The sequence below is a fragment of the Zootoca vivipara genome, chromosome 2 (assembly GCF_965207765.1).
Source record: "Zootoca vivipara chromosome 2, rZooViv2.hap1.1, whole genome shotgun sequence".
NCBI lineage: Eukaryota > Metazoa > Chordata > Lepidosauria > Squamata > Lacertidae > Zootoca > Zootoca vivipara.
In genome coordinates, this window is record NC_142584.1 from 85,226,298 (window position 1) to 85,240,642 (window position 14,345).

Genomic DNA, 14,345 nt, shown 5'->3' on the forward strand with positions numbered 1-14,345 from the left:
TTGCATATTACTCACACCAGCTTTCCCCTTGTTCTTTGCATTATCACACTTCCTCCCAGTAACAAAATCAGTTTTCTGATCTCTTGTCTCATGAGCAATGGCTTGGATGTTCAAAGTAAATCCACTTCATGGTTATGAACCAACATTTTTTGCCATTTGAACTGTGAATACATAAGAGCAGCCCTGCCAAATCATACCAAAGGCCTATGTATTTCAACACCCCCTCCCCCCCCCAAGTCAGATGCTTGTGGGAAACCCACAAGCAGCACTCTCCTTCATTTGTTCACTAGTGACTTGAATAACTCAGAAGCATGGTGTCTCTGATCCCGAGGAAGCATACAGGAATTGTGATGGGTAGCCACTGATAGCCCTACCTTCCATCAATTGGTCTAATCCCTTTTAAAAGCTATCTAAGGCAGCAGCCACTGTGCCACTGACATTTTGCAGCAGCCAGTTCACTCATTTAACAAACTGCTGTATGAAGAAATACTCCATCTCCTTTGTGCAAAATCTATTCAGTTTATTAATTACGCTTCACCATAAGGTTCCAGAACAGGTTACATCCATTTAAAATACAATATTTGAAAACAGGCTACCCATTGAATTCTCTTGGATGATGTGTGTGTGTGTGTGTGTGTGTGTGTGTGTGGTCTCTTCTCTCTTTCCACACTGCATTTTACACAACTCTGTTATGTCTTCTCTGACCTTTTTTTCTATACCAGAAAACCCCAGGTGTTCTAATCTTTCCTCATAGGGGAGCTGTCCTTTTCCATACCCTTTCTGGCTCTCCAATATTCCCCCCCCCCTTTTTTAGATGCAGCAACCAGAACTGTTGGCATTGGCTTGTGTTCATTGCAGTGCTACTGCTAAGGTGCTGCCAGCACAAGGATTTTCCTTGCATGATGGGACCTTCTTCCCTTGTGCCTCCCCCCGATCTTTTCTGGGGGTTGCCCCAACCCTCCAGAGCTGTTTTGGGAACAGCACAGGAGGAGGAAGCAATTAATGTGGGAATCCTTGCACTAGCTTCTGCTGGTGCAATGGGTTTGATGAATATGACCCAGTGTGCTATTTCATAGATTATAATACTGGCAGTTTTATTTTCAGCCCCTTTCCTAACAATTCCTAGTACGATACTCAGTTTTTTTCTACAGCTGCAGCAGACTGCTGCAGACTGAGTTGATGCATATATATCTACACCAGGCATCCCCAAACTTCGGCCCTCCAGATGTTTTGGACTACAATTCCCATCATCCCTGACCACTGGTCCTGTTAGCTAGGGATCATGGGAGTTGTAAGGCAAAACATCTGGAAGGCTGCAGTTTGGGGATGCCTGATCTACACACACACCGCTGGTGATTTTTTTTCCTGGTCGTCACTGCCAGTTCAGTCGTACACGTTTGGATTCCACTAAATTGTGTGCATAGAACAAGGTCCACTCATGCAATTATGCTTCCATCTCCTCTTCCCATGTGCCCTTCCCCTCAAATCTGCTCTGGAGCATTGGGGAAGCCCCCAGAACAGGTTTAGGGGGCATCTGGTTAGGCTTTGCTTACGTTCTTATGAAGAGTGGAGGGAAAATCTCGAGCACACCTCATTCTGTGCACACATGCATCCTACTTAGCCCTACATTAAACTCTGCCCACATTCATGTATCTGTAAAGTTAGGCTATTTCACTCCAATTTTTCACTCCATAATGATCTGGAAGCCTTTTCAAATACCGTGTTTCCCTTTCTCTCTTTCCAGAGGGTGAAGGCAGTGGCTGCCCCTCGTGAGATAACTCGGTGGGATAAAGAATCAGAGAGCGCTGCCACCTTCTGCCCTCCTGGAATGGCCAATGGAGAACTGATCAAGCCAACTCAAATCATCGTGGAGACAATGATGTGAGCTCTCTCTATGAGAGGAAGACGCCTGCTTTAAAACTGCCGTTTACTAACCATAGAATCTCTCATAGGACCAGGTTTACAGAGCTTTATATTTGCACTAGGATTTATTTTTATTTCTCACAGAGAAAGTTATTTTTTGTGTGTTCAGTTTTTATTTTTTAATATTTTGTAAAGTAAATCACAGTGGATGCCTCTCGCTCTATTTAGAGGCAGAGCTTTCATATCAAATTAGGCACACTGCAGGAATTTACTAATTTTCTCTCTCTCTCCACACAACATATCTATCTAACGCCTATTAATGATACCACTTTTCCACTTGAGTTGATTTTCTTGCCAGCAATATATACATGGGCTGCAATCCTATGCACATTTTCTTGGGATTATGCCCCATTGAACACAGTGGGACTTACTTCTGAGTAAACATATATAGGATTATGCCAACACACAACATATATAAATATATGCATATACATGTCTCAAATTTCTTTAGGTGCTGGTGTGGTTGTGAACAGGGTAAAACCAAAACTTAAGAAAGTGAATATCTCACTGGAGGCATTTGCTTTTTTAATGCTTATGTTATTTTAAGAAACTGGTTTTCAAAGGTGTGGCACTATCTTCCTCTGGTTCAAGTGGGGAGTATTAAAGCAGGAAAGGGTACATGCTTTTATGCTTATTGTGGTCCATGTAAAATATAGAGAGATTGTAGATATATATATTTGTGTGCTTGTAATTGGAAAAGCTGCAATATGGGGTGGGAATTGGGAGCAGTTGGGAACCAAGGGAACAATCCATGCACCAGCCATCTCCCGAGTACGGTTTCTGTGCGAAAAGGCTGCAAGAGGGTGGCAAGGTCATTCCTGCTTGGGTGGCATTTTGCCAGGCAGTACCCTCTCAGGTCCACTTTCTTCATCCCATGAGTCCTGTCTTCCCTAAGCCAGTTCTGTGTCTCATATCCCAACACAGGCAGAGTTTATATGTAGACTTCTGAGAAAGACATGCAGACCTTTGTGTTGCTCTACTACTATTGTTGGCATAGAAGGGTTTCTCTGAGAAGCTGCCATGTGTCCCAGATCCCTTCTTGTTACTTTTTGAGACACGAGAGTAACTTAACAGGTCGGTGGAATGGACTGAAGCAAAGTAATGTGGGGAGTGGCCCGTCTTCCGCAGGCCGTACTCGAGAAATGAACTGGCTTTGACTTGAATTTTCTTAGAAAGGTAGCTTGCTGTCAAAGAGCACGTATAGAAGTGCAGCATTTGGAAGGATGCTGCAAAAGCACTGTGCAATTCTGAAGCATTTTTGAAACCCCAAACTTGCCAAAATTTATCATTTCTAGTTCACAGAAAGGAGTGTTGGGCCTGTATCATTCAAAGCAGCGTAGTAGCATATCAATCATATCAAGCGTATCAAAATCTGGAATGGAACTCTAGACCCACCGCTGAGGAAGCTACTGCAGCACAGGACTATTCAGGACATGCAGCTGAGTGTGTGAGAGAGAAAGAAGGAGATACAGAAGGCAGACTTAGATCCTGATCCTCATAGGCATTTAAGTAGAGTCATCATTTGTATCGTAATAGAGATAAGGAAGCACAAGAAGATGAAGTGAGCTACAAAGGCATTTTAGTTTGGATGAGGCATGAAACGTCTGAACAAGATTTTTCATCAATGAACTAAGCATACAGAACTTTCCCACTTACCTCAGGAATAAGGATTTGCTTCTGGAAATCTCACCTCAGCTTTGACCAAGCCCTGGTTCTTATGGAGGGTAATAAGATGGTGTTGGATAAAGGCTCTTAGACCCTCCCATATGGGCATTGATCTTGGGGGAGGTGGTGACCCCTTTTAAGTGAGTATTGGCACGAAACGCAATATGGGCAGGATGGTAAGCCAGAAATGGCAGCAAAGCCTTTACCTGAGTACCTGTAGCCAGTTTAGTCTGTCAGTGACAGATACTGTAGTTTAAACTGGAACCTAGCCAGTATTTAAAAACATTCCTAATTATATTTTTTTTAAAGAAAAAAGAAAACCTAAGAAAATGTCTACATGTGTCCCATGCTCTCATTGGCCACAGCGTATTGGTTTTACAAATGCATGCTAAGTCATGTCAGGTTTTATATGAAATGGAAACAACTTTAAATAAAAAAGGACCAAAGCACAGTTTTTCAAGTTCCTTGTATAGCTTTTTTGCTTTTGTTTTGTTTTTAAGGTAAGAGTCTCAGATTTATTTTTATGTGAGGGAACTGAACTTTGAGTACACACAGGTGGCCAGGGTCAAGGCTTTCACTTTCCAGTGACCATCCTACTGGAAGAGCCTTAAGCCAAACACTCCCATAATATGCGATGACATGATAGCATCATTCTCAAATCCTGGCCCCTACCAGCTGAAAAGCTTAACCTGGAGGGCTAAGGCAGCCAAGGGAAAGCTGACCCCTCTCATCCAAGCCTCATTCCTATCCAAAGTAGGACTCCAATTTAATAAGCACAGGTCAGACTTGTATTGTCTCTTTTCATGCTATTGGGGAGCAATGAGGAGTTAGGCCAGAAGCAGATCTTAACTGAATTCCCTTGACTCTCCCTGGTGCACATTGACCTAAATACGTTGCAGTGTATATTTTGATAAGCAAGTAAATAAATGAGTTCAGGCTTTCCAAAGCAGCTGATGATCCCAGGGCAAATATAATCAACCAGGGGATACTCTAAGCATATATTGTGGGAGGATGAATTTCCAGAACAAAACCAGAAAGAATCAGTACTGCGCCTTTAGAGTTCCAGCTAGGGAAGACAAGTACCCAGCCCATTTTGAGGTTAAGCTGTGTCATTTGAATCAGTAGCTTCCATGTCAATGGTGAAAGGGTTTTATAGGCATATACACAGTGACCTTAAAAAGTTATGCTAGCTAGTTAGTGCAATTGGTGGCAGGTGGGGGTGAGCAAAGCCTCAATCAAGTTTAACACAGTTTGTCATCCTTAGGTTTTCTGTTCCAAGGAGCATATTTTCACACCGCAAAATCTCTGAATAATCGAATGTGGTAAATCTGAATGTCAATAGTAGATTCTGCCAAATTAAAGGGCATGGGGTGGGCGTGGGGGCAGGGTTAGGGGGACATTGTAAACAACTGTTTGTATTTTCTACTTATTTATGATTGAAAAAAAGAAAGACTGGTTTTTTTCTAATTTACTTTGTAGAACTTTGTGGCCTATTTTATCTGTTATTTTGTAACTAAAGTTAAATATTCAGTATTGTGACTGTTTGTGAACTGGTTTGGATTTAGGGAGATGGGGAAGGGAGGGTGGAATAGCATAAATGTTTGTTCACATAAGTGATTGCATTTCCCCCCAAAAAAGTTGGGAGAAAAAGAGCATACCTTGAATGCTTTGTGGGTTTGGAAAAGGGACATGTTCTTGAAACAGTGTTCTTGATTTGGATGAATTCCAGAAATGTCCAGTTACAGATCACTGGGATGTTCAAGACACCTGCAGCCAGCAGTGGCAGATCTGGTTCTGACCAAAGCAGTTTCCAGAGTTGTCTGGTAACTTTTGTTTAAGAGAAGGACACATCTTCCAAACTTTCAGCATTAATTCATCATTAGTCACGATCTCGTTGAGAGGTATCAGTTAATAACAATATAACCAGAAGTACACATTTACAAAATATTTATACATACTGAAAATTAGGGGGGAAACGAAGTTAATTCTCATTATTTACACTTTGCTTCAAAACTATGTATGTGGTTCTGGTCAGATTGAATCCACAAGGCAGTATAAGCATCAGAATCAGAACATGGATGTTTTGAGCAACCAAAAACCTGGGTGTTTTGTTATTTAAGCAGCAACAGCTGGGCTGGGCAGCTGCTGAGGTAGGCCTAGGGAGGCAGAGGGAAGAGGAATGGCTGGAGGGTAGGTGAGCAGTCAAGGCTGATGGAAGGAAACTTGCAGCTAATTTGTGCAACGAGAAGGTGTGTGCTGCTATGGCAACAGAAATTACTGTGGTTTGCTTTAAGCCTTAAAGAGTAATGTAATTTTTCATTTATGGTGTGACCTTAACCCATGTTTACTTGGAGGTTAAGCACCATCATGTGCAATGGGGCATGCTTCTGAGTAATATACATAGCAGGTCTCCGCTTCCAAATACCACCAGGAAACAATTTCAAAGAGGCAAGAAGTGTGTCAGGGTTGTATCCAGTTGTACCTCTCCTGACTGGCAAAAGGCTTTGTCTAGTGGTGGCTTACATGGTGGAAAGCGAGAGGTTGGTTTTTTTGCAAGTCCCCTCTTACTCCTGCATTGCCCCCCACTACCAAATGGCTCCCCAAATCTCTGGATCAGATTTAGGGGACTGCAGACAGAACGGAGAATCAGCAGCAATTGCCTCTTCTCCCTGCTTTTTCTCCTGTTCCTGTCTCTGTAAACCAGGCATCCCCAAACCATAGCTGCCAAATTATCCCCTTTTTAAAGGGATTTTCCATTATGCTGAATAGGCTTCCTCGCGAGAAAAGGGAAAACTTGGCAGCTATGCCAAACTTCGGCCCTCCAGATGTTTTGGACTACAATTCCCATCATCCCTGACCACTGGTCCCCTTAGCTAGGGATCATGGGAGTTGTAGGCCAAAACATCTGGAGGGCCGCAGTTTGGGGATGCCTGCTGTAAACCTTCAGTGGATCAAAGAGACTTCCATCTACAGAGGGACACCATTGGGTGCAACCCTCAGCCATTATTGCCTCTCTATCCATCAGCCAGTAGGACATTAGACAATTGTAAGCTTTGCACAGCTTTCTTTGCTTGAGAGGACCTGAACTCAAAGCATTTAGTTAAAAAAAAACCCATTTTTAAGAAGTCTGTAGTAGCTGGCCTGTTATAAACTGAAGGTGATTTCCATGCTGTATTGAGTAAATCATATTGACTGGTGAAACTCTGCTGAACAGAAGCTCAAATATGATTTTAAAGGAACAATCACATCTCCACTGAGGCACAACTGTTCTTCATTATTTTTCTTTTAATAGTGATCAGTGCAGAATAAAAACTTGGTTCTTTCCAGTATGGGAAAAGGTAGTGATGTTCTGAACTACCTTGCCGTGTTTGATTTTTTGCAAGAACTGTACACTAAAGGAAAATATTGTTTATCATATGGATTGATGAACCCAAACTTGGATGCCATCTGTTTGGGACTGGAGGCGGGTTGGAACCCAAATCCAAGTTGAAATCCAGGAGCACAACCCAGCTTTCTGCACACAATTGACCAAATGTTCAGACGCCAGTCTCTGAACTGTACCACTTTTGTCCAGAGCTAAATCTCAGCAATTGTTAGAATTCAAAACCTCCTTCCAATATATGATTAAAGACTATTGAAAATGAACAAGGAGAGCTTGGAAATCATCCAGATGCAAGCTCTACAGTTTCACATTGGTTTGCTTAGAGTGGGAGCCCTAATTGTGCTAAATGCTTGGCAGGAAGAATGTAATTTTAGACCACATGTTGGTTTCCTAGTTCCTTCTGGAAAGGAGCTGTGTATTTCACCTGTCTCTATCTAAATCTCTAAAAGTATCTGCTGACAGCCTAGTCTGCAATTCAGTTAAGCCAAAGTATTTCAATTTAAGCCAATTCTGCCTCGTCGTCTTCTATGGTACTAAATCCATAGAAGTCCCAGTCCTACAGCATGAACAAGTTGTGGATTAGGCTGTTGGTTGCCTGTTAGTACTTTATGGAAGGCTAGAGGGGTGGGCAAAAATGATAAGATGTGCATTCCTTTGTCAGGAAATAAAACGCCGTAGCTTATTTTTAAACGATAGCCTTCGGAATTCCACTGACAGCACTAATACTAGCTATGGGGTAGATCTGAAAATTCCCATGATAAGTTCAGTTTAGATTTTTTTTTGGGGGGGGAGGAGAGAAGTAAAATGTGCTAAAAGAAAACCCCTTATTTCCTTTTCTTAAAACACAAAAAGTGGATATGTTCAAGTTCTGCAATCCACTTAACTGATATCTACTTAGTAGCCGGCTGGCTCAAAGATGAACCCAGATACACAGACAATGCAGCCTGCTCTTCAAAATTTTAAAGGGAGCTCATTTTCCTATAAATATTCTTAGGATTGCAGCTGGAATATTGTTAAGTTAGGGTTGGGGCTGGAAGGAGTTTTCTAGCTCAGCTGCGTTTGCTGAGCCCTATTGCATTGAGCTAAGGCTGGAAGCCAACCCCTTCCTATAGGCGGCCAAGCAACTGAGTTGAAAAACTCTGGAAGGACAGGGTAACAGATGAGCTGCCAAATGGCTAACAATCAGCTGCGGAAGGGCAATGTGTGTGAGCGTGTGACTTATTTTAAGGAAGGACAAAGTTGGATGGCAGGAACCAAAGGACAGTCTGAGGCTGCTCACAAGTGTCTCTTCCCACCTCCCCTCGAAGCAGTCAGTGCAGTGCTCTGATACATTCACTGTTGTAATAGAACATTGTTTGTGTTGTTGCTGTATTGTGCTGTAGCGGTTTTGAAAGGAATGCATCTCCAGGGGCTCTACAGTTATAAAAGTAAGACTTGACAGCCTCTTTAGTCTACTGAAAACAGTGGTGAGCATTTTGGAATTATTATTTGAATTCACACTTGTGACTACCATCTGTCAGGAGTAGCCACGTGGATTGGAGAGGACACCAGACTCTTTTCCTTTTGAAAAAATAATTTTTGAGAATAATTTTTTTAAGAAGACATTTTAAACCTGTTGTCGTTTGTCATTCTTATTGTTCCGGAAAGGAATATTTGTATAGGAATAAGAATTTGGAGTGTACTTCAACCCTGAAAAAAATAGGTTTTATTTGTGTATACCGTAAATGTTTGTATTTTGCAGTTTTATCTGTTTTGCTTTTTCGATAAAGAAAATGTATATTGATATTTTAAAAGTCATTTTTGCTTTTTTAGATGAGTTTGTAATCATCACAAACAGAAAAATAAAAAAGCCTTTCCTTTATAAAGTGAGCAAGCCTTTGTTATTTCTAGCTTCTGGTGAGAGTTTACCAATATTACAATCCAATGAGCAAAACCTTTCTATTGAGTGCTGCACTGTTGAAATTCATAAAATATAAGCAGCCTATTATGTGGCCTGCTAATATTTCTTCAGAGGAAAATCTCCCTCCCTCTCCAGCATAGCAACTTGTGCCTGGGGCCAAACTTCTTCAGAGTTATCAGTCAGTCTCCAAGCGTGCTCCTCCTCAGCCCACAGGACGGAGAATATTAGCAATACAAATTGCTGTCATCTGTTTTTGATCCTGCCCTGGGCAGGGATTCTGTACCTTTTGAAACTGCAACACATGTGGAAATTCCTCTGGTGCAACTTACCACTACACCAGCATTATTATTATTATTATTATTATTATTATTCATATATTTATTTATAATTTATACCCCGCCCATCTGGCTGGGTTTCCCCCACCACTCTGGGCGGCTTCCAGCAAATACCAAAATACATTAAAATATCACAGACTAAAAACTTCCCTAAACAGGCGTTTTCTAAATGTCAGGTAGTTGTTTATCTCCTTGACTACCGAAAAGGCCCTCTCCCTGGTTCCCTGTAGCTTTGCTTCTCGCAAAGCTGCCAGAAGACCCTCTGCGCTGGATCTCAGTGTCCGGGCTAAACGATGGGGTTGGAGACGCTCCTTCAGGTATAGAGGACCGAGGCCGTTTAGGGCTTTAAAGGTCAGCACCAACACTTTGAATTGTGCTCGGAAACACCTTACTAGTTGAATTTCTACTGGGGAGACAAGCATTTAATGACACAGGTGTCTCACCAGGATGCCACTTAATCAGAAAACAACCAGGTCACTGCTGCCATTCCTACCCCAACCTAGCATGTTTCAGACCATGCATTCAGGCTGCAGGAACACCTGGATCTCTCCATACACTGAACGTTTGAAGACTGTTTTAAAATACAATTAATTTAAAATACAGTAGCACTGCCAGTAAACTAAAATGGTGTCTAAGCCCAGTTCTCAGAGATGCAGGCCTCCAAGCAGTTTCTTCTGTTCCTCCCCACAAAAGGCCCCACTGATTTGTGTGTGTGTGTGGGAGAAGAAAGTGGGGAGGAGCAGACATAGCAGTGGGATGGTCAAAGAGGTTCAAACTAGTTTCTGGGAGATGGTTGCTTCTTATGTGAAGCTGCTCTGTGCTCAGGAAGTTGCATCAAGGAAGTTGTCATGGTACTTCAAGTGCATACTGGGCACACCCCTCTGCTCACCCACCCTGCCTGTTAGGCCTTTCGCTGCCACCAGGGGAAAGCATTTAACAAAGCCACTTCCGCGCCTGCGACGGAGGTGGGTTCGTGGGCTTCCCGACTGTACCATCACGTAGGGGCTGCGAGTTCAGCCCCTACGCGATGGAGGGTTCCCGCCTGCGTCATCCCCAGACCGTCCAATAAGGATGGACGGGGCAGGGCCACCAGGTTTAAAGCGCCCCGCAGGCGGGAACTCAGCCTCTCTTCACCCTGTTCGCCGGAGCGAACAATTAATTTAACAAGGCTGCCTTTCACCAACCGGCTGGATTCAGCTGGATAGCTCAGTTGGTAGGACATGAGACTCTTAATTTCCCACATTGTGCAAAAGATTTCTGCATAGCAGGGGGGCTGGGATACATAACCGTGGCCCTTTCCAACTCTACACTTCTATGATCCTGCCTAAAAATCCCATATTTTCTTTGAGAACAGCTCAAGGTAGCATAGAACTAGACACGGGGTGGTATGTTCCAGGAGAACACACAGGTTTCATGAAACATGACTGAAGCATGCACTAAAAGGACAAAAAAAGACCCCACAACGCTTGTTCTTAGGAAAAAAGTTTAAACATAAGAATGGTTACAATCACATGAAAACATTCCTCACAGTGGCGAAAACGACGGTAAAATAAATGCAGCTTTAAACACAAAGCTGGTTCCTTCTCCACTCCCTCTGTATTTTTGTTGGAAGCCACCCAGAGTGGCCGAGGCAACCCAGTCAGGTGGATAGGGTATAAGAAATATATTATTATCCCTGAAGCTAACAGCTTGCAGTTGCTTGCACCCCCCCCCCAGCCCTGAATGTGCACTCTAGGAATTTAGAGGTGCGTGTTTTCCAACAGCAGCCTTTGCTTGTGTGCCACCAGCACCATCCTCCAATGATTATTCCTAAGACCTTCCAATTGGATCCCCCAGGCAGTTCACATTTAAAAAGTCAATCCCACAATCTCCAAACAAGCCTACATGCAAGACTTCTATTTATTGATGACAATCCATTTCCTTCATCCAAGAGTTCTCAGTGCAATGAAATTTTTTTTGGGGGGGGGGGGGAGTTTGTTGCACAAGAGTGCCACGCCAACTTGAATTGTCCAACCTGACTTTTCTGGTATGTAACTGAATCCCGCCCCAAAGTAGTTCCATTGTGGAAGAACCCCTCACCTCTGGTTCCTGGAGCAAGTCAAAGGGAGAGTGTGATGCTACTCCCATATTTCTGAATTACTTGAATGCACTACACATCACATGTGAATAGATGCTGTCATATATTGCAGTGTTGATGCAAAAATAGAAGAACGAAGCTCCTGCTACAGAAGACTTCATGCCAACCTGCTACTTTTAGGGCCCATCAGTTATGAGAAGGGAATTCTGCTGGATTTTACCCTAGGACCATCTCTGATCAGTGGTAATGCCACAGTTTTCCTGGTGTGTTTTTTTCTTTCCCAGAAAAATACACACACTACACTGTAGCTATTAGTCTAGAAATCATGCGTAGTCATGATTGGCTATTTTTAATATTTTTAAAAATATAAATAAATCCCACAGCAGCAAGACCAGGGCGATGAAGTGTCAGTTGAAGCCATGCAATGCATCTCACATCTCTGCTATCTCACACTTTCCCCCCCTCTGATCTAGGAAGTCCTTAAGTGACCTTGCCTATACATTTTGCAGCAAAATGTAATTGTGCAACACACTCTGCTTTTATTGTACAGCAAGTCAATCAATCCTCTGCTTATAGAAACAGTGCTTGCAAAAGCTAGCAAGTCACCTTCCACAAATGCTGAAGCCATGTTGGCTCCACATTAACTGTTGACAAGCATTTTACACAGCTCTCCAGGAGGCCTCCTGGTCCGCTTCTAGAGGGAGTAGGAATCTGCTGCCAAGTGCCAAACCTCCAAAGGTCTTTGCTCAGTTACAAATGCCAACCTGGAAAGAAGGCCAAAGATCACAGATAAAGAGTTGTTTACTGGAAGTTGAAATCTTCCCTGTTGAACATTAACCAGAAGAGCGGGAGGGTGTTGAGGTCAGGGGAAAGAGGTGAGAGAGAAAATGTGTGTCCAAATATGTACACACAGGCTTTCCCCCTCTTTATTGCCCCTTTGTGGTTGCTGTACAGTCATACCTCAGTTTAAGTACGCTTCGGTTTGAGTACTTTCAGTTTAAGTACTCTGCGGACCCATCTGGAACTGATTAATCCACTTTCCATTACTTTCAATGGGAAAGTTCGCTTCAGGTTAAGTACGGACTTCCAGAACCAATTACACTCATACTTCGGGTTAAGTACGCTTCAGGTTGAGTACTCTGCGGACCCGTTTGGAACGGATTAATCCACTTTCTATTACATTCAATGGGAAAGTTCGCTTCAGGTTAAGTACGCTTCAGGTTAAGTACAAACTTCCGGAACCAATTGTGTACTTAAACTGAGGTACTTAAACTGAGGTATATGAGTTTACAGTCTCATAGTTACCATACAAAGTGTCTCACATATCTAAACATTGATGGAATGCCTGTGTTACTAACTTCTGTAAGGAATGGGTTATACAATGACCAGGAATGCCTGCCTGCCTGCCTTTTCTACTGTGCTACATGGAAGACTGTCAACCACAACCCAAAGTGCTTAAAGTACCACTGATGGCAATGGAAGACCAACAAAAAATAACTCATTGCTTCCAATGTTATCTCAACTATTATGCTAAATTCTGTAACAAAGAGCATTCAAAATCAGTATTCACTCAAAGTTGGGTAGCATTGCTGATGCATTGAAAGTATTGTGTTTTGTTTGTTTACATGCACACTATGGTAATCACATTATTGGGACCCAACCAAAGTGTCAAGCTTTTGAGTTAATCAGGCTGGATGCTAAACAAAACAAGGTTAAGGATGTAGAAAAAGCTCAGCTGCCCCAGAGTATGCTGTGCAGGAGGACTTGCACAGATATCATGAGATGAAAGATAGATTTCAGAATGTACCCAGGGCTACGAGGACAAAGAAGCAATAAGGGCTCTTCCTCCATGTTTGCAGGTGTAAAATCTGAAGGGTTTGCCAGCTGGTTCGGACCAGTAAACGTATTTGGGGTTTTGAGAATGCATTGTGGGCAACCGTCACAAAATGGCTGCCGCAGGGGCATGACATAATGCGAAAATTAGAGAGAGTATAGTCATTTTTGCTTCCAGCCAGCCACAAACATGAGACAACCCCAGACTTACCACGTGAAGTCAGCTGTGTCTTAATGGTTCTGACTGGAGGCCTGCTCTTGTTCCCTGGGAGGCAGAAGAAGCTGGAGACTGTCAGTGAAGGAGGTGAGCTGCCCACCTAAGCATGCGCTTAAGGTAGCAATCCTGAAAGCACTTACCTGAGAGTAAGTGTTCCCAGACTCAAAAAGACATGCCATCAAGTAAACATGTAGAGCAGGGGTTCCCAACAAAATTTTCTCGAGGACCCCTCATCGAGCCGCTATTGTGACAAGGACCCCCATTAATTCCTAATCCTAAAATTAAAAAGTGAGAGCCAAATTAAGTCTTTTTATATTTTATATTTATACGTTTTTTACAGTTACAACAGAGTACTCCATCAGTATACAGTTAGTTTTAATTTTCAGTTCTTAATGAGATGAACCACTTTTTAACCAACGGTCCATTTTTAACTACGCGAACTGTAGCTTCCGCGAAAAACAACGCTTTGTTTACAAACACTACTGTATTGCAAGGAGGCAGCGTGCGCCAGGGAGGAGGGAGGGGAATGGAGAAGACAGGGTACCTGCGCAGTAGCGCACAAATGAAGCCGACGTACGCAAAGAATCTTGGGGAGGTGAGCGTTAGTAGAATGCGCGCGCTGCCTCTTTGCAAAACAGTAGTGTTTGTAAAGCGCCACCTAACGGCATACAGCAGAACTACTGCCTCTATCTAATTCTAGTTTTGCGCTAGACTCTGCTCATGCAGGAAGCGGCCAAAACAAAAAATCTGTTATCATATGAAATATATTTAATATATTTTTTATTCTAATAACATCTTGCGGACCCCTCTGGCATAGCTCGCGGACCCCTGGGGGTCCCCACACCACCTGTTGGGAACCACTGATGTAGAGGATTGCACACTAAAACTCACATTCAAAACCAACAAGTATTTAAAAGTGCTTCCTTTGGCTAAAGTTAACCTCAGTTTCTGCTTTTCTCTTCTGGTGATTCTGAGATGATCCAGAGATTACTTTCTGGTCTCCAAGCGCAAGC

At 42.8% G+C, this 14,345-nt stretch overlaps 1 protein-coding gene across 12 annotated transcripts in view; it reads left to right on the top strand.

Moving 5' to 3' along the window:
- Window positions 1-8,835, top strand: part of SLC6A6 (solute carrier family 6 member 6) — a 61,033-nt gene extending 52,198 nt beyond the window's left edge. For all 12 annotated transcript variants that reach the window (XM_088663282.1, XM_088663284.1, XM_060271389.2 and 9 more), the window contains one exon: window positions 1,745-8,835. In XM_088663282.1, coding sequence (XP_088519408.1) covers window positions 1,745-1,885 — 141 coding nt within the window. In that variant the 3' untranslated portion in view covers window positions 1,886-8,835. The remainder of the gene's footprint in view (window positions 1-1,744) is intronic.
- Window positions 8,836-14,345: the final 5,510 nt, after the last annotated feature.